Source organism: Megachile rotundata, chromosome 1, assembly GCF_050947335.1.
Source record: "Megachile rotundata isolate GNS110a chromosome 1, iyMegRotu1, whole genome shotgun sequence".
NCBI classification, from domain to species: Eukaryota; Metazoa; Arthropoda; class Insecta; order Hymenoptera; family Megachilidae; genus Megachile; species Megachile rotundata.
In genome coordinates, this window is record NC_134983.1 from 21735532 (window position 1) to 21757485 (window position 21954).

The following is a 21954-nucleotide window of genomic DNA, read 5'->3' on the forward strand; positions in this document are numbered from 1 at the left end:
TACTGCATTCATCATTGTCCGCGATCAATTATGTATGCATACTTACTTCCGTTTTAATCCCTTCGTATCCTTATTGTAATTTGCACGAGATCTGTAATTCTTTTAGCCGGTTGTATTTTAGTTCAAGACTAAAACCGTGAATGAATAACAAATAACTTCCTTTATTTCTCACAAAGGATTTGTCAAGTGAACAAGTGCCGGTTGATTTTGTATCGGTAACTTCCTTCATCAAACATAACATAGATGTAAAAAATATATTACAACATATCTTTGTTTTTTAGATGACAAGAGGAAAGGGCATTTGGAATGTTTGCAAACTGTTTGACTGAAAGGTTTTAGTCGCTTGCGATAAAACTCGTTCACATCGCTGACACATCTGTACATTGTACAAATTGTATAGACAGATACTACATAGTTTTTTTTTTAGCTACAAAAAAATGTAGGGTCAGAAATTTCTAGGGAATTTCTAAGGAAATTTTAGGACAGTTCTTGACAGACTCTAGATAGGTAGGTTATGAGAGAACAGGACCTAGGAATATTCTAGGAAGATTCTGAAGAGAGCCTAGGACTTTTGCTTATTGTTAGTTCATTCGTAAATCGTTATTATGTACATAGCCGCATTTACAGAACGATTCATTAGTCATAATAAAAAGGTTTTTCTTTCGTTGTTGTTGCTGTTGCTTTTCTTTTTAAATAACTATTTTTATTCGTAATATCTAAATGTAAATCTGTGTATAAATTATTATTATGCGCACGGTACTCACGTTACGTGACTTTATTATCCCTCTTATTTTTTTTTGTTCTTGTATTTTCTTTTTTTACTCTAACGTCAATGACGCAATGACTGTAACCATGATTGTTCGCAGGTTTCTTACGACGGTACAAAACTATCCTACCTATGTACAAAATGTACGAAACGTGCAAAGCGAACGAAACACCGAGTGGACCGTTTTGTGTCATGCTATTCGATCACGTGCGTCGTTCGATAAGTAGCCGACAGCTATTGCTCCTCGTATTCTCGCATTATTCACGCGTGCATTCTTTGCTCCGTTAATTTGAAATACTTTCAATTATAAATTTCGTAATGGGCAGAGATGGTTACGTAAATATATAAAACTGCAATACTACTGTATGAGTTGATATGTTTTCCTAGGAAGAGTGGAGGTGAAAGGAAAACTTTGTAATTTTCTTGCTTATAGATAGCTAATTTTCCAATTTACAAACTTTCAAATTTGAAGAATTTGACATTTGGTAAGGTAAGGATTTGCAGCTTTAGAAATTTGAGAGTTTAGAAACTTTGGAATGGTTGAGGTACGAGGATAGCGCTTGTCTAATTAGCTGCTCGATAAATAACCGATTCTTGGGGAAGCCTCGAATTCGATTACTTATAGAACGACGTCCGTATGTTTGCCTGTACGATACTATAATACAACGTTTCGACAATCGTTATGTTAATTGTTGTAATTCTATCGGCAATACGTACAAACAGTTTCTTTAGCATACAAACAGCTATGTATATAAAATCCCTTCATGCCGAAAGGGTGAGCAAGTATCCGTTATTAAATATCGCGTAACACGTACGCGAGACACACGCAAACGTTTTTTTTTTCACAGTCATAAAAACATTTCATTTATGGAATATACAAAACGACCTATATTACAAACCACCCGCTTAGAAAAATAGAAGTATTTTGCTTTGTTAGGTTTAACGTGTGCGAAATCGATAAAAACTTTGATCCTCGTGTTCCCAATCGAAACGGTCTGTTAAAACATTATAAACGCTCGTAGACATCCCCTAACTAATCAACAACGATTTTAACAACGCCGGCGACGAGGTTAAACAATTCGATTAACAATTTAGCACTACAGAGATTCGCGGTTTAAATACAAAAACGCTCTAGTTTATTCCGTATGTATTGTCACGTCCGAGTCCTCCCCCTCCTTTTTCTCTCACCAATGTTTGATAATCAGCCAGTAATACTGCGCAGTTTTAAAATATAATAATAGATCTGCATAAAGTATGGGGCGTGGCATGAAGTGCGTAGCATACGGAGGTACCATATGAGTACCATATGATTTGGGAATTTAGGGATTCAGAAATTCGGCTATTTTGCAAGTAACTAACCAGGCAATTGGGTTTCGCCCAAGAAACACAAGAACGTTACTTGCCAAGCCGCTCATCTGGCCTGTTGCCAGTATTCAAGAGCATGAACATAGCTTACCAAGCCACTTGCGGACTAGCTACTTGCCTAATTTGAATGGGTTACAAGTCTGGACTATTGACACGTCTCACTGGAGTTTACAAACACAGGTCAAATCAATGTCAATGTTCAAAGAGGTCTCTAAGGGCTATACCTGTTACTTTGGATTCGAATGGCTCAAAAACCACATGCTTCTATTTATGAAAAAAGGAAGACTATTCTAGATTCTAGAATCTAGATAATTTTTACATCAAAAAGAAAAGAAGAAAGATTGAACAGCAGACTCGGACGTGGCATCATAACGTAAAGATGTCCAAGGAAGCTTCTGGTTTCATTCCGTGGTCATTTTGTGACCACTGGAGAATATGTACCATAGACAAGGTATAAGATGGAGTGCTACTACTGATACTTGATCTCTAAGAGTTTCCGTATAACGTGTTATAACTATTGAACACGAGTACAATTTGGAGCAGAGTGGACAGAGCTTTCTTGGACATCTCTGATACAACGCATGTTTAACGACGCGATATGTCGATAATCACAGATTCGACATTGCCGACCGTGTTACAAAAATGAAACGCGACCCCTTTGTTTATCGTCAATGCGAATTCGTTGGCGGTTATTGCGTACACTGTCAAGAACAGTGATAAACAGATGCCCGCTGAAGAGCGGCGAGCATTTGCGTACAACACACGGGCAGCGATAATGCGTACGAGAAATAAAACGATATTGATTTTATCTCCCCACTTTTGGCAACTAGACGACTACAGCAGACTATTACAATAGACTCTCGTTATATTGCCATTTGCCTTTACATGGACTTCCATGTACACTAGTGTAGGTGAAAGTATCCGTGGCAATATAACGCAAGTCAACTTTCATCGATGCTCCTTGAGTGCACGCAGCGCCCTCTTACAACTGTCTATCACTATTCTAAAACATCTTACGTAGACGTTAAAGGCACATCTGTTACTCGCAAGGCACGGATGACGCTTCTTATCGCTTTCATGAAACCGAAAACTCTAATGTCCTCGACAATATGAGTTTTCTTTGCTATGCGTGACTCCGCGATGCTTACGACATAATCGACATAAAAGCCAGTCAGTGATTAGTTAATACGTATCCCTCTTTTGTCCTAACTGAGTGGCTTTTGAGTCGAATATATCGGACAGATAACGTATTTTATGTACAATGCTGAATTACGGTTAGTTGTGTGTACCACTGCCAGATAAAGAACCATCGAATTTGTTTACCGACACTTTCCAAAGTTCGCGAGGAGCATACTTTCAAAACGAATTGGCAACGCTACAATTCTATAAAATAATATATTTAACAAATGCTAGTAGTAAAAAATTGATAAAAGATACATATATACTTTTTTGGGGAAAAAAGAAGCAACTGTTCTTAAGGTGGTTGTATCGCGACAACTAAGTTGGAAAGTTAGGACCTGAATTGGATTGTAAAGTACACAATTTTTAATATAAAATAGGTGAAAATATTTATCTTTTTTCTATCATTTGATACAAGCCATTGAAGAGAAGCGTACATGTTATTTACATTCATTAACAGTTAAATTTCAAAGAGCTTTTATAATAAAATCTGCGATACAACCACTTTAAGCTTCAATTTCCAGAGTGAAATATTCTATATGCCTAAAGATATACAACTCGATTCTCGCATAACCTAATTATTTTCTCATCACCGAATAGTTTTGCGAAATTAAACTCTCATTGTAGACTGGTAAATTTAAAATCCTGTTTCCGTGGCGTTTATGTAACTCATGATTGTGTGACATGAAAATATGTGGGCAGTTCTATTAACTCGCTCCAATTAAGGTCACGAGTACAGCTGTAATAAACCATGAATTTTCTAACACCTGAGGACCCTAACCGAAAGAAAAAACAGAGAATCAAAGATCTTTTAAAATTACGTAACGAGATAACGGTCAGTGGCATTGTTACGTAATCCTACTCCAAGACACACCGTTAGCTCCTCTTATATAATTCCCTGTTTTTATATAATCTTTGAGCGGCGCACGAGCGATGACAGCAAAAACATTTTGCGGTTCGCTATCGTCTTGTGCAGCATACTTGAAAATTATATAAATCGAAAAATATTTTTAACAATATCTAATAGTGTCGATGGTTGGAGGTTAGGAAGGGGGAGGAGAATCGATCAGGCAATTTCACTCGGACCCCAAGTAGGTGAGAGTAGTTTTTACTTGTAGACAGAAATGTTGCGGAAGGCCTCGCAATTTCACCACGGTCAGTAAGAAAACAATCATTACTCGATTACGAATATTGCATCGTAACACGGGCCAAGATTACCACGGTCGGTAATGTAACTGTTGCATCTTTAAAACAAAGTTTTTGTACACTCGGTTGCAACATAGGCTTCCTTCGGATAAGGAAGAGTGTAAAGGAAGGAGTGTTACCACTTGTTTGCTAATTGATTTTGGCAGATCAAACATCGACGCTGTATAAAATCTGCATTCATAGATGAACTACTTTAAGAAGTTCTAATTAATAAACATGTCACATATGTACATAATAAATGCAATACAAAAGGTATTTATTTAATATGATACAAAGTACCATTCACTCTTCAAATCTATTTCTATTGAAAACAGTGAATGTGTACGTAATTCAACAACATTCCTAAATTAAAAAAATTGATTTCGTTCACTCAGCGAACCTTCGTTCGCAGTTTGCGGCGAACGAATTAAAACGATTGGTAGTTCCTCGATCCCTTACACCGCCACTTTCCCTAGCAAAACCCAGGATGCTTCCCAGTATATCGATACAAAGTTATCGGAGGAGAAACGGATGCATTCAGTCTATCGTTCATCATGGCAATGCAAAGACGTATGTTATTGTACCATATTCGTAACAGCGGCTTGCCGACTCGATGGAACCGATTTATCGGTAGAGGCAGGTGTACGCACAGCGAACCGAAGAGACACGTCACGGCTACTTGAATCGCGACAACAGGAATCCGTGACATTGAGTCGCGACATCCGGGTGTACCTTGGGTACATTCTATACGTACGTACGTAAAATGTACATACTGTATGTTCTTACAGTGGAAGCGGATGGTCGGTGAATGTTCGCATTCCGCAGTGAAAGCGTATTTCCGTTACTGGTCGTTAGCGAGCCGAAGGTTGACAAAACACTAAACGGACTGTACACTAGTGAATGTGGATTTATATATTAACATTCACCGATTTTCACACTTCGGCAGAGGTGTACATTCGCAGACAATAATTTATGTTCACTGACCATCTACTTGTACTGTGACACACTCATACGTATATACACATATCTCTCTCTCTCGTACATGCTTCCCTTTCTTTCTTTCCCCTTTACCATTTCACATTAAAATTGGTCGCAATACGGAACAACTTTTGTACTTTCGCGTACATTTCTCCATTCAGGTTTCGAGGGACCCGTTACAGAACAGAAGGATGAAAGAGCGAAACCCGGATTGCGACTCGATGAATCGATGGAAAAAAACGAGACGAATCGATGACGGCCACGAAGAGACGCGATCAGGTCACTCGGTCGACGTGTACGATTTTCGAAGATTCAGCTCCGAAGCGGCCAAACTGTCGCCCTTCACGTAATAGTCGGCCGCGTCCCTTCTTCCCGAGGAGGTGCTGTTGCCGTTGCTGACCGTTCCGTTTGCTACGCCGTTCGCGTGGACACTTTGCTGGCCATCCTTGCGAGGTTTCCTTCTCTGCAAGTAACTCTGTTGATAGAACTCGTTGAAAAGGAAGAAGAACATGGTCGCGTGAAGCCCGATCCACCAGACGAACGCCTTCGGGTAGTTGCAGTCGATGAACAGCAGCTGGAACGCGTGGATCATCACGGCAACGAATTGGACCATCTGCAAGACGGTCAGGTATTTCTTCCACCAGAGGTAAGGCTGCAGTTTCGGTCCCATCGCGGCCAGCAAATAGTACGTGTACATCACGATGTGGACGAACGTGTTCAGCAAGCCGAAGAAGGTAGAGTGACCGCCTGAAAAATAAGGAAGCTGTAGTTGCGGATATTTGGAGCGAGATAAGTTGCTTTTTAGATTTTCTTTGGGTACCAGGTGCTGATCGAGACGGAACTTGATTTAGAAGGTAGAATTATTGCGGAGATATATAAACTGAACTTTAATCGATATCTTCTTTGTAATTAGGTCAGGTATTTAGGTCAGATGCAAGAATGGTATTTTGAACTGCAGATGTCTGGAGCATGTTCAGTGGTAGATTGCTTTTTGAACATTGCTACTTCTGAACTTGGAACCTTGGAAATCTTGGGACCTTGGAACTTTAGGACGAACAGTATCACTTTAAGCATGCGGTTTAAAAGTAATTTCAAAACTGTTTTAACTGCCTTTTGTTACTAGTTATTATAGCTCTAATAAGAGTTATTAAAACTGTAAAACTCTAAGGAACAATATCTTTAAGCATTAGCTATGAATTTTAGTTCATATCCTTTTATACAGTTCCTTTTATTAATTTTCTTTCGTAAACCGTTTCCACGACTCTTTTGTACATTCTCTTTTTTAAATTAATATTTAATTAAAGAGGATCGCCTACGTACCAGGTGTGAGTTTAACGCCGAACCACACTGACATTGGCATGCAACCATGATGAATAACGTGCAACGTCGACACGTGATCGTTCTTCTTCCTCAGTACGAAGAAGATCTACAAATTTGGTGTACAACAAGAAAATCTTAGACCAACAACGAGTCACCAAAAGAGAAATAAAATAACAAATCATATATCGCAATTTGATTCATTCCGATGCAAAAGGTATATTCGGGTGTCTTGTACTTACCGTGTCCATGAACTCCGTGAATTTGGAGAAGTAATACCACCAACAAGCGTGCACCATCTGCGCTTTGCAAAATATCAATTAGACAAAATTTTTAATCATCGTGGTATAATAAACAATTCAAGAGCAGATCCTCGACGATTCTGACTTTATGAAATTACTTTTCTGACTGAAAATGAAGTAGTAATAAAGTGAAGTATACAGGGTGTAGCAATGTAGGTCTCTGAAATGGTAGCTGACGTGATTTTGAGTAAGATTTCCCTTTGCGAAAATGGGGTTTGAAGCATTGTTTTTGAATTATTAACGAAAAATGCGGAGCTATCAGAGCGCGAGGATTACGCATGCGCAGATGCGAGAATGACAGCTTCGAATAACGTGTAGTTATCCAACGCGTGGTAATCCGACGTGTAGTAATGCAACGCGTGGTAATTCGACGCATAGTAATGCAACGTGTGGTAATTCTACGCGTAGTAATTCAGCGTGGGGATATCCAACGCGTAGTAATCCAACGCGCGGTAATTCTAAGCGTAGGAATCTAACGCGTAGTTAACCAACGCGTAGTGATCCAGCGTGTGGATATCTAATGCGTAGTAACCCAGCGTGTGGATATCCAATGCGTAGTAATCCAGCGCGTGGATATTCAACGCGTAGTAGTCCAACGCGTAGTAATGCAACGCGCGGTAATTCTAAGCGTAGAAATTTAACGCGTGGTAATCTAACGCGTAGTTAACTAACGCGTAGTAATCCAGCGTGTGGATATCCAACGCGTAGTGATCCGACGCGTGGATATTCAACGCGTAGTAGTCCAACGCGTAGTAATGCAACGCGCGGTAATTCTAAGCGTAGAAATCTAACGCGTGGTAATCTAACGCGTAGTTAACTAACGCGTAGTAATCCAGCGTGTGGATATCCAACGCGTAGTGATCCGACGCGTGGATAATCAACGCGTAGTAATGCAACGCGCGGTAATTCTAAGCGTAGAAATCTAACGCGTGGTAATCTAACGCGTAGGAATCTAACGCGTAGTAATCTAACGCGTACTTAACCAACGCGTAGTAATCCAACGCGCAATAATCCAGCGCATAGCAATCCCCGCGCTCTGATTGGTCCGTGTTTTTCCTTAATAATTCAAAAACGGTGCTTCAAACTCCATTTTTGCAAAGGGAAATTTTATTCAGAATCAGCTCCTCCTCATTTCTGGGACACTAGTTTAACCCTGTATAAACTTCATTACATGATTAAGAATTTGAAAAGCTTTCGGTAATTATTATCTTTGGAGATCTGGAAATTACATAATTTAAAAATCTGTAATATCTTCATTAATTATATCAACTCTATGAGGCCATAGACCGCCATTATTTTGCCACTGTTTTATTATCTGTAACAAATGACAAGGTTAAAAAAAATTTCGAGGATTTGCTCTCGAGTAACATACGTCAATAAACTGTCAGTGTACCTACAGGGTTATCAAATGAAAAGAATTGTAAACAGTGTAACTGGCATCGTGTAATGTATATAAATGATGTCTGTGTCAGGTTTCTGTTGTTCACGATTCGTAGTCTGTTAAATGGTGTTAATTGCATTAAGCAGCTATTTCGAAGTGTGTTAGCTTATTTACAATAACTACAATGTATTCAAATGCTACTGAAGATTTTTAGTGGCATGTAGAAGAAATAATACAGTTGCGACTACAGGTATTTGTATAGAGTAATAGAGGATGCATGAGAAATGCAAAAAGATATTTGCTTTATAATTTTGAAATGGTTTAACAAGAGTTCTATCAGTTTTAGTGTGACGTTTCAAACTTGTATTTAATTTAATACGGTTTAATTAACATGTTCGCTAAGGCCATTTTATTGTAAGTTTACACGTGGTTGAAGTTATGTACTAATATTTTTTAATGTTCGTATAAGAGCAATAGTGTGCGATGTACATTTGTGGACACTGATAGATAATCAATTTTTTAACTTACAAAATTCAAAAGCTTATCACATAAAACATAGTTCTGAAGGATCTTCAAAATGAACTCAAATGTTTGCTCTTTCCTTTCAAAATATTATGTGACAAAACATAGTATACATACTGAGTGCTCATAGTAATTGAATGTTTCTAAAACTTGCTAATTATCAGGCAAAAAATAGTACAAGTAAAGATATAAAAATTGAACACAACTTTGGAAAGTGATATTACATTCACGTGACATTAGAAGGTGATATTACATTCACGTGATGATTGTTTAAAAAAAAAGAATCACAGCGAACTATTAATTAAACCATTTTGTACCAATGCACATTGAGCAGTTTTTGTGTTGAAGTGTGCCGAATAAATGTTCCAAGAAAACGCGTCAAATAGAGTAATACTAAATCATCAGTAAAAGTCCAATGTTTCTGACCTGCTACCCAGGTCCTTCCTAACAGATTATCTTTAATTTTTGATAAGTGTAAGAAATCTCGAAAGGTGTTTATGTGAAGATTTGCGTGTTAATTTGGGGAATGATCACCCACCCTCATTGCTTGGGGTCGATCGCTGTAGTCTACGGGTTGACACCTTATAGAATAGTCGCCAGTCAGCCAGCCGGACATTGCTATCTGCAACCACAACCGCCCACAGACCATTCTCCGATCAATGAAAAGAATAAACAAATCAAAGATGAAAGGTAGGCAGAGATTAAAAAGGAGCAGAATTAAATTCTAAGTCCTCGCTGTTTGAGGGTGTACCCGCTAATCTACTTTGTAGAAGGACATCGAGTTAGGACAGCGGATTTAGACCGAATTAAGTCCTGGTTAGGATTTAATCGATATACTGTATAATAAACACAAATATGCTGTAATAGTACAATTACGTAATGGTAGTACAAGTATTACAGGTAGAGTAACACGAGAAGTGTGGAAAGCAGCGAGCATGGCTTTCTTATATTTTATGTAATTTATTTCTTCGGTGTATACTATATTACTACAATTCTAGAATTTTATATATTTTACTCTATTAAATTTTTTAGGGTCATGCTCGTTACTATACACGATACTAGTAACGTGTGGTAATCTAACGCGTAGTTAACCAACACGTAGTAATCCAGCGTGTGGACATCTAACGCGTAGGGATTCAATGCGTGGATATTCAACGCGTAGTAGTTTAACGTGTAGTAATGCAACGCGTAGTAATTCTAAGCGTAGGAATCTAACGCGTGGTAATCTAACGCGTAGTTAACTAACGCGTAGTAATCCAGCGTGTGGATATCCAACGTGTAGTGATCCGACGCGTGGATAATCAACGCGTAGTAGTCCAACGCGTAGTAATGCAACGCGTGGTAATTCTAAGCGTAGGAATCTAACGCGTGGTAATCTAACGCGTAGTTAACTAACGCGTAGTAATCCAGCGTGTGGATATCCAACGCGTAGTGATCCAACGCGTGGATAATCAACGCGTAGTAGTGCAACGCGTAGTAATGCAACGCGTGGTAATTCTAAGCGTAGGAATCTAACGCGTGGTAATTTAACGCGTAGTTAACTAACGCGTAGTAATCCAGCGTGTGGATATCCAACGTGTAGTGATCCGACGCGTGGATAATCAACGCGTAGTAGTCCAACGCGTAGTAATGCAACGCGTGGTAATTCTAAGCGTAGGAATCTAACGCGTGGTAATTTAACGCGTAGTTAACTAACGCGTAGTAATCCAGCGTGTGGATATCCAACGCGTGGATATTCAACGCGTAGTAGTCCAACGCGTTGCACTACTACGCAACTATTAGCAAACACAAGTACATACTTGATACTTTATTCAGTTATTTACTTTGTATGAAAAGAGGTATACCGGTACATTCGTTCACTTTTTTTTAACAATCAATAAAAATCTACTGGATCACAATTAGACATGCTCGTCACTATACACGATACTAGTACAGCAAATATAAGTACTCGATACTTTATTCAGTTATTTACTGGGTAAAGAGATATACCAGTACATGTGTTGATTTCGACAATCAATCCACTGGATTACACAATTAGAAACATGCTCGTATTTGTTCATTAATAATCAATAGAAATCCACTGGAGAATTAGAAACAAACTGCCAGACGTTCGAAGCTGTTCAATTAGCACAGAAATAACATAGAAAAGCCAACATAAAAGAAACGTGAATCGGAAAAGAAAAAAGCGTAAAGCAGAGATTAGCGTGATTGACTGGTTGGTCGCAGGCCGTTTTTCTTCCCTTGGTTGTCTACCTACAAAAGCAAGAAGCTACCAGTCAGTTTTAGACACGTGAAACGTATAATCGTCGTATACATACACGTAGCCACAGTTAACCTGTGATTAACATAATTTATTGCGAGAATGTTTACAGTGACTCGTGCGTTCTTCGGACAGATGCAACATTTACATAGTACTGCAACTGTGTACTTACAATATTTATCGTTAATAATTAAGTTATAATTTTTAATATTTTTCGTTGACAAAATTATATTGTTTCTTTATTATAAATATATTTTATTGTATTGTGTCTATAAATGTGTCTATATCAATTTTAAATTCAGGAAGAGTGTGATGTTATTCGATGAGTTACTTAAAAGAACCATAATTGAACTGGTGTCAAAGGACTGGTGTAACATAAAAGTCATATGGCCACATGTACGTATATAAGTATAAATGAAGGAGGTAATTTTGACATTTGTTGAAGTCCGTCTCGTTGAATCGTCGACCATCCATCTGTTGAAGGAAGAAGCTGAACTTACCCTAACCGCTGTTGGATCGTTGCTATAGTCCACCGGTTGACAGCGGAAACTATAATGGCCCCACCATCCTCCCATCAGGCTCTGTCGTTTTTTGTTATTTGTTTTGTACAAAATTAACCACGTTTTATACATTCTTTATGTCTAATGAAAACTTACGAGTTTGGAATACTTTGAGAAATTTACCGTCCCTCCTTACCTTCGATTTTCGCGTTAAGTACCGATTAATTCATTTTAACACGTTCCGATCATTATTTATGTGTGGGGTATTAACCTTTTCACTACAGATCTAGTCAAATATGTACTTTCACGGGTCAATCTTAATAGAGAAAATTTAAATTAAATTTAAGCTTAAATTTTTTTACCAAAAGAACTTTTCATGTCTGTCGTAAGGTGCATTATGAATTGTTTATTAAAATTGTAGCAAAATAGGGTGGTTAAGATGAACCGCGCCTCCTATCGTACTGGATAGGAGGCGCACTGTATGTGGTATTTGAATTGCGCGCGCAAGAGGAGTCACGTGACGTCCAGCGCCACTTTTGCTTTGGTCACCGAGTATAATAGATTAGAAATGATTTTACTCATAATACAACTAAACAAACTTTCATATCAGTCTCATAACGTAATATAAAATACAAGAAACTAACACCCATATAGATATATTCTGTTCTAACAAAAAAAAAATGAATGCAAAATTTAAGCGAGTGTAGTTTAAGTTTAGTTGGGTGACTATATTCTTTATAGCGAAAAGGTTAAAAAATAATAGACCGAGAATGAACTTGTTTGTTAAATAAATGGTACATCACAAACACGAAACTTTTCTTCCAAATGATTTGTATAATAGAAACAAAAATGGATTAATCGGTGACGTCATCTACAGTGTCTAAATGACACCAGATCTGTTCCTGATTTACATCGGACGGTACATATCACATACATGCAATAGACTCGTACAGACAGTATGCAAGAGCATACTTGATAAACAAACATGTAAGAGCAGAAGGCAGAAAGGGAAAGAAAACGGAAGAAGACGTAGAGAAGCGGGACATGCAATCGAGACGGGGTTGTTACCTCGTAGAACAGCCACGCTGAAAACACCATTTGGAATAGATTGTAGACTATCAGAGCGTTCTTTAATTGGAACGGCTTCCTGTTCTCCATCAATTTAGGGCCTAGAACTTTGACCACGTACACGTAGGTCAGACATATGAACAGAGTGGGGAATGGTGAACTCATCAGGAACCAATTCGTTGTCCTCTGATCTGAAATGCAATTTATTTTATTTAATATGAATTGTTGAAGATATAGGTTGTAGTGTTTGGACTGACATGATACACTGATGTGTCTGAGGACACTTGTGTCTCTTTTTAAGGAATAAAATATTTCATGTACATACATTACTTTTGCTTGTGAATTAGTGTAGTGGATTACTCTTAAATAAATTTAGTTGTTGAAGAAAGCAAAGACGTGTACATACATCATATTTGCTTGTGATTTACTATAAGTGAATTACTCTTAAATTAATTTAGTTGTTGAAAAAAGCAAAGATGTGTACATACATCATATTGGCTTGTGATATACTATAATGGACTACTCTTAAATTAATTTAGTTGTCGAAGAAAGCAAAGACATATACATACATCATATTGGCTTGTGATATACTATAATGGACTACTTTTAAATTAATTTAGTTGTCGAAGGAAGCAAAGACATGTACATACATCATATTGGCTTGTGATCTACTATAGTGAACTACACTTAAATTAACTTAGTTGTCGAAGGAAGCAAAGACATGTACATACATCATATTGGCTTGTGATATACTATAATGGACTACTTTTAAATTAATTTAGTTGTCGAAGGAAGCAAAAACATATACATACATCATATTGGCTTGTGATATACTATAATGGACTATTCTTAAATTAATTTAGTTGTCAAAGAAAGCAAAGACATGTACATACATCATATTGGCTTGTGATATACTATAATGGACTACTTTTAAATTAATTTAGTTGTCGAAGGAAGCAAAGACATGTACATACATCATATTGGCTTGTGATATACTATAATGGACTACTCTTAAATTAACTTAGTTGTCGAAGAAAGCAAAAACATGTATATACATCATATTGGCTTATGATCTACTATAGTGAATTACACAAAGTCAGTCAGTAAGTATTATTACTTTAAAATGTTACACAATTATAGTGTAAGAGTTGAGAATTTTTTAAAATGGCAATCTATTTTGGTGAATCAATTTCCTTCTTCTCTAAAATGTACCAGTGTGGAGTATGAACAATTTATACATAATACATGTACAAATTTTTCATTCATAATAAGCAGCAAATAAAAGAAAATATATTCAACCAAAATTATTTATAAGATCCAAGAAACTGATAGATACAGTGTTAGTTTATAAAATAATGTAATGGAGCTTGTAATAATTCATACATGTACACATTTTTCATTTATAAGTAACAAATAAATCAAAACATATTTAACTAAAATTATTTATAAGATTAGCTAGTATTAAACATTCTTTCGACTCCGAACTGAGCATTTACTCAGAATCTACTGTATCTGCTCCCAGTCGGTAAAAGTGTAATAACCTCGACCTTGAGATTTCCTCGCGTGACACATCCTGCTTTACCCTTCTCGTCCTTCGGAAGTTCAATCAACTACCGCGTCATTTACGTTGAAACCAGTCGTCAAATTTGTTTCATTAACCGGTCCTTGGTCGAGCGACCTTGGTGCGCGCTCGAGGCTGCTCGTGAATCATGAAAACCGATCAAAAACGAAAGCCTTTCCGATTCTCAGCTTCCACGTAGCGATGTCTACAACTGGAAGATTCAGGAATAAAGTTTCGTACGGCTGCGCGATATGAATTATTCATTCTCGATGGAGCTACCGTCACACCGGGACGGATGATGTTTATCTGCTGTTTCGTGTAATTCCAGCCTTATTTTTCGTGCTTGTGCGTTCATCGAAATCTCCAGATGCTTGCATTATTTTTATAACAGGATTGTGCTTGTGGACGTTGTTATATTGATGGAAACGAGAATAGATTACTTGAAATAAGATTAGGATGAAGTTCAAGTTCTAGTCATATTTCTGCATTAGAATAAAGGGTGGACACTTGAAGTTTGAATAACTTATTGTCTGAATAAATTAGTCATTTGAATTACTTGTTGAGACACTTGTTGAATAACTTATTGTTGATAGGAAAGAAGACCAAAATTATTTGGTATGAGGGTGATCATCCTAAGCAATTTACTTTGAGAAAATGGTAAAGACTGATGGTAATATTTGTATCAGCAACAGCAGCCAAGTTCAGGTAGCCTTTAGATGCCTCACATATTGACCTGTTTCACATACAAGACCTGTATAGTCTTTCACAAGTATTTGTATATTCCACAAGTCTATTAGTGGACAATTTACACTCCGTTTTGAAGCAATCATAAATATTCACTACTTATTGACCTATGCAGCAGGTAAACACTTTTCAATTTGAGCTGTTCAATGTCCAAAAATAAACAGGCTGCGCAATTCCTCTGTTTCCAGAAAAAATAAAGATGAACCTGTCTGGTGGAAATAGCTGTACCAGGAATTCTAAAAATTCTGAAATTTTTTATTACCATGAACTGTCATACCACATCATGGACTTATCTCGACGACGTCAATTTGGATGTTAATTTGTACTGCTTGAAAATGAATTCGGTATGAATTATCTAACGAATAGGAATTGAACGCACAGTTGTAAAGAATATAGGAATTTTTGACTTGGAAGCTTGGAAAAGAAATAAGCGGTGAAAGTTGAGATTACGAAAGAACGATTAGCCTATTCGGATTAATCCTGGTGAGCTGACTCCAAAAGTCATAAAAGTTTCTTCTGACGGGAATTGATATGAAGAGGATTGTTTCTGACCATTTTACGTACACTGAAAGGAAGCGTTTGTGCTCTGATTGCGCTATTACGAACGTGTTTGTATTATTTTTTAGAAGATCTTTTTCGCAAGGTCATGGTTGTGCAACCTTGGCGAAATCTTCATGCGAAAACATCTGTATGAGATACAATCTTCACAAGCTTCCAGACGGTTCTACAAAATATCCATGGAATTTTATGATTCAAGATTTTGCAGCCTGCGGAGTCAAAATTGAGGAAACACACTTTTATCCTAAAAATTATATCAAGTTTGCAAATGCGACTTTTTGTGTTGCAGTTTTATATTCTGTTATGCATTTTTCCCGACAAAGAAGTTATTGTGATCCACGTGTTTTTTCTTTCATTAAATTTATTTCGGAAATTGTCGGATGTGCACAGTTATTTATAAATTTGTTGATCGAAGGTTTCGATTAATATACAATTGCAAAATGTCTCGTTGAAAATCATTGTTTGTCAACACTGAAACAAATGCTTTCCTCACGGAAATCTTGAGATTCCATAACAAGTAAAAATTCAAACAAAAATAGCGTAATGAGGCAAAATATTGTCGTGACACTACAATAACAAAGATTATTTTACTTCGGTCAGTTCATACATACATATTCTTCAAATATATTTTCTAGAGCAATCATTTTGGTATATTCTTCTCTTTCACAACTTTTCAACGTCGTAAAATTGATCAAAATACTTCGAAAGACAATACAGAAAATTGATTACAAATGTATTCCAAATTATTAGAGATTGACATGAAAGTAGTTTTGCTCGATTTAAATTTCCCGCTCGTTTATACGATCAATTTAAAGGGGCAGTTTTCAAGAGATCAAAGGTTTACTGGTCTGTACAATAATCTATACATATCTGTACAATTGCTATATTATTTCAAGCTCCATTAATATTCAAAGACAATATTAGTAATATACAGAAAATTGATTATAAATATATTCCAAATTATTAGAGATTGACATGAAAGTAGTTTTGCTCGATTTAAATTTCCCGCTCGATTGTACGACCAATTTAAAGGTACAGTTTTCGAGAGATCAAAGGTGCCGACAGAAAGTGTGGCCTCTGGTTTACCGGTCTGTACAATAATCTGTACATATCTGTACAATTGCTGTATTATTTCAAGCTCCATTAATATTCAAAGACAATATTAGTAATATACAGAAAATTGATTACAAATGTATTCCAAATTATTAGAGATTGAAATGAAAGTAGTTTTGCTCGATTTAAATTTCCCGCTCGATTGTACGAACAATTTAAAGAGACAGTTTTCGAGAGATCGTGCCTACCAAAGGTGCCTCTGGTTTACTGATCTGTACAATAATCTATACATATCTGTACAATTGCTGTATTATTTCAAGCTCCATTAATATTCAAACACATCCGATATCATTTGAATACAAACCCAAATAAACCCAGAATAAATAACCCAGAGGGTTAAAATCCGCCCACGATACAAATTTAACTCGAGTAATAAAGGTACGAGTAGTAAAGATACAAATACAGGTGGAGTTGTCTGATTTATAAGCTTACCTGCATTTTTGTCGAGTATCTCGTGGAGCCGGTCCACGTACTGCATTATAATCGACATCTTTCTTCCTTGTCCCGCAGGGATCCTCCGTAAAATTTATTCGTGGCGAATAAATCAATGGCAACGCAACTTTTCACCGACGGACTCGCGTGTTCCTGGAACATCCAAAAGGAGAAAGAGGTTATCATAAGATACAATGACGAAGGTCAATTATGAAAGTATATTAAAGATAAAAAAAACAAAATGGACAACGTTATTCGTGGCCTTGTACGAAAGATCCTCGAAAGACGTCAGGTTGCTAACTTGATCTGTTTGAAAGATACACCTAACCTTCAATTTCAATGAAATTGAACGTTAAAAAAATGACTTGCAACTGGTACTCCGAGGACAACCAGTCTATTTAATTTTTCTTTCGGTTACTTAACTAGTTTTCAAAGAAAATAATAAGTGTAGAGTATTTTAAAATGTAGTAGTTCTCGAATAAAATAATAAGTGTACAGAATTTTAAAATATTTGTAATGCATCTTTCAGTGGATGTCACAGAAAGTTATTGTATAAAGTACAGGGTGAAATGTAAGATATTAACATGTGTTAATGTTATGTACAGTAGTGGTATCATGCTAGCTAATAAATTATATAATTACAATTTGAACAGGTCTTTTAATTTCATGGAAAATATGTAAAGTGCTCAAAATGTGGTCCTAATTTGATGACCAGGGACGAGGATTTCACTGAAAGTTTCTGCAGACATCACAGGGTTGAAATACAAGATATTAACATGTGTTAATGTTATGTACAGTAGTAAAATCATGCTAGCTAATAAATTATATAATTACAATTTGAACGGGTCTTTTAATTTTATGGAAAATATGTAAAGTGCTGAAAATGTGGTCCTAACTTGATGTCCAGGGATGAGAATTTCACTGAAAGTTTCTGCAGACATCACAGGGTTGAAATACAAGATATTAACATGTGTTAATATTATGTATTAATATTACTAGTAGTATCATGTGTAGTTAATAAATTAATTACAATTTGAACAAGCCTTTCCACAAAAAAAGTCTAAAATTCTGAAAGTGTATAGTAGTCCTAACTTGATGACCAGGTAGCTGTAATACCATTCTAAACCGCCAGTTTTTTCAAGTTTTTCTTTTTGCTACCTCGAACGAGGGCAGATTACCTAACACCAGCTGATCGACCGGTTACATAAAATATGTTCGATCCGTGTCATGATTTTCGGTATGGCTATTGAATTAGAAGCGATTTCGCGCGCGCCACCCAAAATCGGTCCGATCCGAAATTCACCTCGTACTTTCGCTTACGAAAGTGGCTACACAGTTTTTGTTATGGGTTACACGGACAAAACTCGCGCAACTTATGGGCCGACCATGAATCGTCACGGCCTTGAACCATCACGGACTACTATTACCTTCAAATGATCAGCGTTCGAATTTCACTTGTCAAACCCTTTCGAACCCTAGGCGATGAAACTTATTTTGTAGGAAATTTTTCTTAAAATATAACAACACATTATTTTCCATTTTCTGCCTTGTAGCAATGACACCCAACTGTAACTCCTAACTCTAAAATTACTAAATTGATCAAATGACTGCTTTGCAAGTTTATTATTAATTGTTTAATCGCCTAATAAATTTTTTATTAGGCCATATTATTTTCTCAAAATATAATAACATAAAATTTTCCATTTTCTGCCTTGTAGCAATGACACCCAACTGTAACTCCTAACTCTAAAATTACTAAATTGATCAAATGACTGCTCTGCAAGTTTATTATTAATTGTTTAATCACGTAATAAATTTTTTGGTAGGCAATATTATTTTCTCAAAATATAATAACACAAAATTTTGCCTCCATTTTCAGCCTTGTAGCAATGACCCTATCAACTCATAGCAGACACCCTATCAACTGTAACCTCTAACTCTAAAACTACCAAGCTGGTCAAATGACTGCTCTGCAAGCTTATTATTAATTGTTTAATCACCTAATAAATTTTTTATTAGGCAATATTATTTTCTCAAAATATAATAACACAAAATTTTGCCTCCATTTTCAGCCTTGTAGCAGTGACCCTATCAACTCATAGCAGACACCCTATCAACTGTAACCCCTAACTCTAAAATTACTAAATTGATCAAATGATTGCTCCACAAGTTTCCTATTAATTGTTTTAATTAACAAACGAATGGTTTTTGCAATAATTTTTAGCGAGAGGTAGTCCTCAGATCCAGTTACATCAATAACCACCATTAGTTAACGATTTCAAGGACTGGTATAAAAAGCAGAAAAAAGACGAAACTAGATAATTGCTTAGTTCCACGCCGCGAGTGCCGACCGCTAATTAATTACGTCCCTGAAGCCGACTGGCCAGAAATAGGTACAGAATGGTGTGAGAAAAGATATCCTCGTTATATTACAAATACAACCAAAGAAACAAAGGAATAATCATAATTAGTTTCATTCGCTAATAATTCCTAGTCTATCTCGTTGATAGACAAATGAAAAAGACGTTCATCTGTGTAGTTTTACAAAAACAACGTTTTTCAAAATGTATTAAAAAATAAATATACATAAAATGTACATGAAAATCTAATCAAAAGGTGGATAGTTTTTAACCCACCTAAACTTAAAACTTAAAACACAAAAATAAAGGGTTGACACATTGCACTCAAAGGTATTTTTGCTGCTTTTTAATTGATAAATTCTTCTGGAGTTCTATCACTAAAAAATTGTCGGGTCAGATGGCGACGGTGTGACCGGCACCTAGCGCCCTTACGCCGCGCATTAGCTGCGAAGCGCCGGCCCTGCTCACTCGATAGACGATGGTTTGGTAACCCGTTGAATTTCGCTTTCAATACAACTCGGTCGACGAGAGAATTCTCGCCAAGGCCAATCGACAACGGACTTGAATGGATGTCGTCATTTATCATCGGCCAGCCGGTCACCGATTTGTACACGGACGCGGAGTCTAGCTCCTGTCGCTCTACCGTGTACACCCTTTTCCAAAACACTTGTTCACCATCTCAAAAATATCTACAATCGAAGGGTATTAAGGGTATACAGACGATGGCTACAATTTTTATATCCTTACAAGAGTATTTTTGTAAGACTGGAAGCTTTTGGATGATCTTTTAGCTGGAAGGATTACGGTTGTTTTAGGAAATTTTAACTATGGTCATCACCCTACTTGAATGTGGGTTATGCGTTAAAACACAGTGTTTATTATATTCTCAGGTGTGTCTTGTTGGTCCATAGTGTTTGATTATAACGCATATGAAGGTTATGGTTCGTTATGGATCATGGAATGTTAACTTTATCCTACCGTGTCCACAAATATCTACATATGACGAGATAAGTACATATGACTTTAGGGATGATCTTCCTAGAAAAACAAACGAGTTGATGTGGTGCAATTCATTTGAGAATCTGTAACAATTATATACACATATCCTAAAAGAATTTTTAGTATGCATTTGGTCAATGAATGTAAAACTACATATCCACATATATGTAACCCATGAAAAAATTATTTTGATGAAGAATGTATCAACAGTTAGTATAACTCACTTCAGAATCTGTAACAATTATATAAGAAATCCTAAAAAAATTTTTAATATGATTTAGTCAAACTAAACATCCACATATATGAAGAAATTATTTTGATTAAAAATGTATCAACAGTCTATAACATTCTGTGACTTCCACTTCTCCAACCCTTTTAATTTTACCGCCATTTCAACCCCCACATAAATTGAGCGTAGACTGCTACGAGTTTCGTGAGGTCTTACGAGACACTTAATTAGGAAATCGTTTTATCCGCGACAGATCGCGATACTCTGATCGTGGTCGCTTGCAAAACGAAAAGTCGAAAACGCGCCGAGCAAGCGAAATACCTGGAGAAATATATTGCGAAAACTGTATACATTATAATGGGCCGGGCGCAGAAAACGGGCCACAACACTCGTGTAGCCAGTGCGCGCGAGTTACGCAAGGAAGCGGTTGCCTCTTGGTATATACGCGTGCCCGCGTCGAAGCTGTGTCTCGACGCTGGAATCGTCATTAACGATAGGATGAACAAACCACTGACCTCAATATGCACGGGCTAAATGTTTCGATTCATTGGCAACAAACGATGCGACATGCTACGCACAACGTTGCAAATTAATGTTGCTTGCTAGGTCGATAACGATACACCTAAACAAGGTGTTTCACTCTGATCACTGTGCTGGGATCTGGACTTCTTCAGAGGGAACGATTTTCAAGATAATCGAGATAGTGCTTTGAGACAATGTTTCGAGATAATTGTGAAATAAGATGACATTGAAATTATCTATTAACTCTTTGTTGTGCTTTGACGAGGCACTCGTGACGCACTCACAACTCGAATATAACAAATCGTACTCAAATTTTTAATACTCTTCAATTTAAAATTTAGGTTCAATTACAATTTGCGTTATCAAGAATCGCTGAGTATAAAATATTTACAACATTTTAATTTTTATTTGTTTAAACATTATAGCTGTGAATAGTTCATTTTGACTGACGCACCTGACAAATAAATTGTGAAAGGGGTTAACAGAATTTGATATTATCTAATAATTTTACAGGAATCATTTTACTAAATTTTAGAAGATTTTTAAAATTTGCATTTACTGATTTAATTCTGAGTACTTATCGATCTTTATTGATTTATCATAGCGACATATT

General features: G+C 36.6%; 1 protein-coding gene across 4 annotated transcripts; it reads right to left on the minus strand.

Annotated features, from left to right (window-relative positions):
- Positions 1 to 141: 141 nt before the first annotated feature.
- Positions 142 to 17374, minus strand: LOC100878135 (very long chain fatty acid elongase AAEL008004). 4 transcript variants are annotated; one of them, XM_012298943.2, is made up of 7 exons: positions 17232 to 17374; positions 12824 to 13014; positions 11756 to 11836; positions 9534 to 9617; positions 7033 to 7089; positions 6794 to 6899; positions 142 to 6220 (listed from the first exon to the last, which is right to left on the minus strand). In XM_012298943.2, the coding sequence occupies exons 1-7, from the start codon at positions 17287 to 17289 to the stop codon at positions 5754 to 5756; spliced, it is 1044 nt and encodes a 347-aa protein (XP_012154333.1). In that variant the 5' UTR covers positions 17290 to 17374; the 3' UTR covers positions 142 to 5753. The 4 variants fall into 4 exon arrangements, with proteins under 4 accessions (XP_012154333.1, XP_012154335.1, XP_012154336.1 ...); XM_012298945.2 differs by lacking the exon at positions 11756 to 11836; XM_012298946.2 differs by lacking the exon at positions 9534 to 9617.
- Between the last annotated feature and the right edge of the window lie 4580 nt (positions 17375 to 21954).

Excerpts from the sequence above, each read along its gene's own strand:
- LOC100878135 (XM_012298943.2), bottom strand. The coding sequence starts at position 17,289 with ATGTCGATTATAATGCAGTACGTGGACCGGCTCCACGAGATACTCGAC. Across the intron at positions 13,015-17,231 it reads GATACTCGACAAAAATGCAG|ATCAGAGGACAACGAATTGG; the intron begins GTAAGCTTATAA and ends ATTGCATTTCAG. Across the intron at positions 9,618-11,755 it reads ACGATCCAACAGCGGTTAGG|ATAGCAATGTCCGGCTGGCT; the intron begins GTAAGTTCAGCT and ends TTGTGGTTGCAG.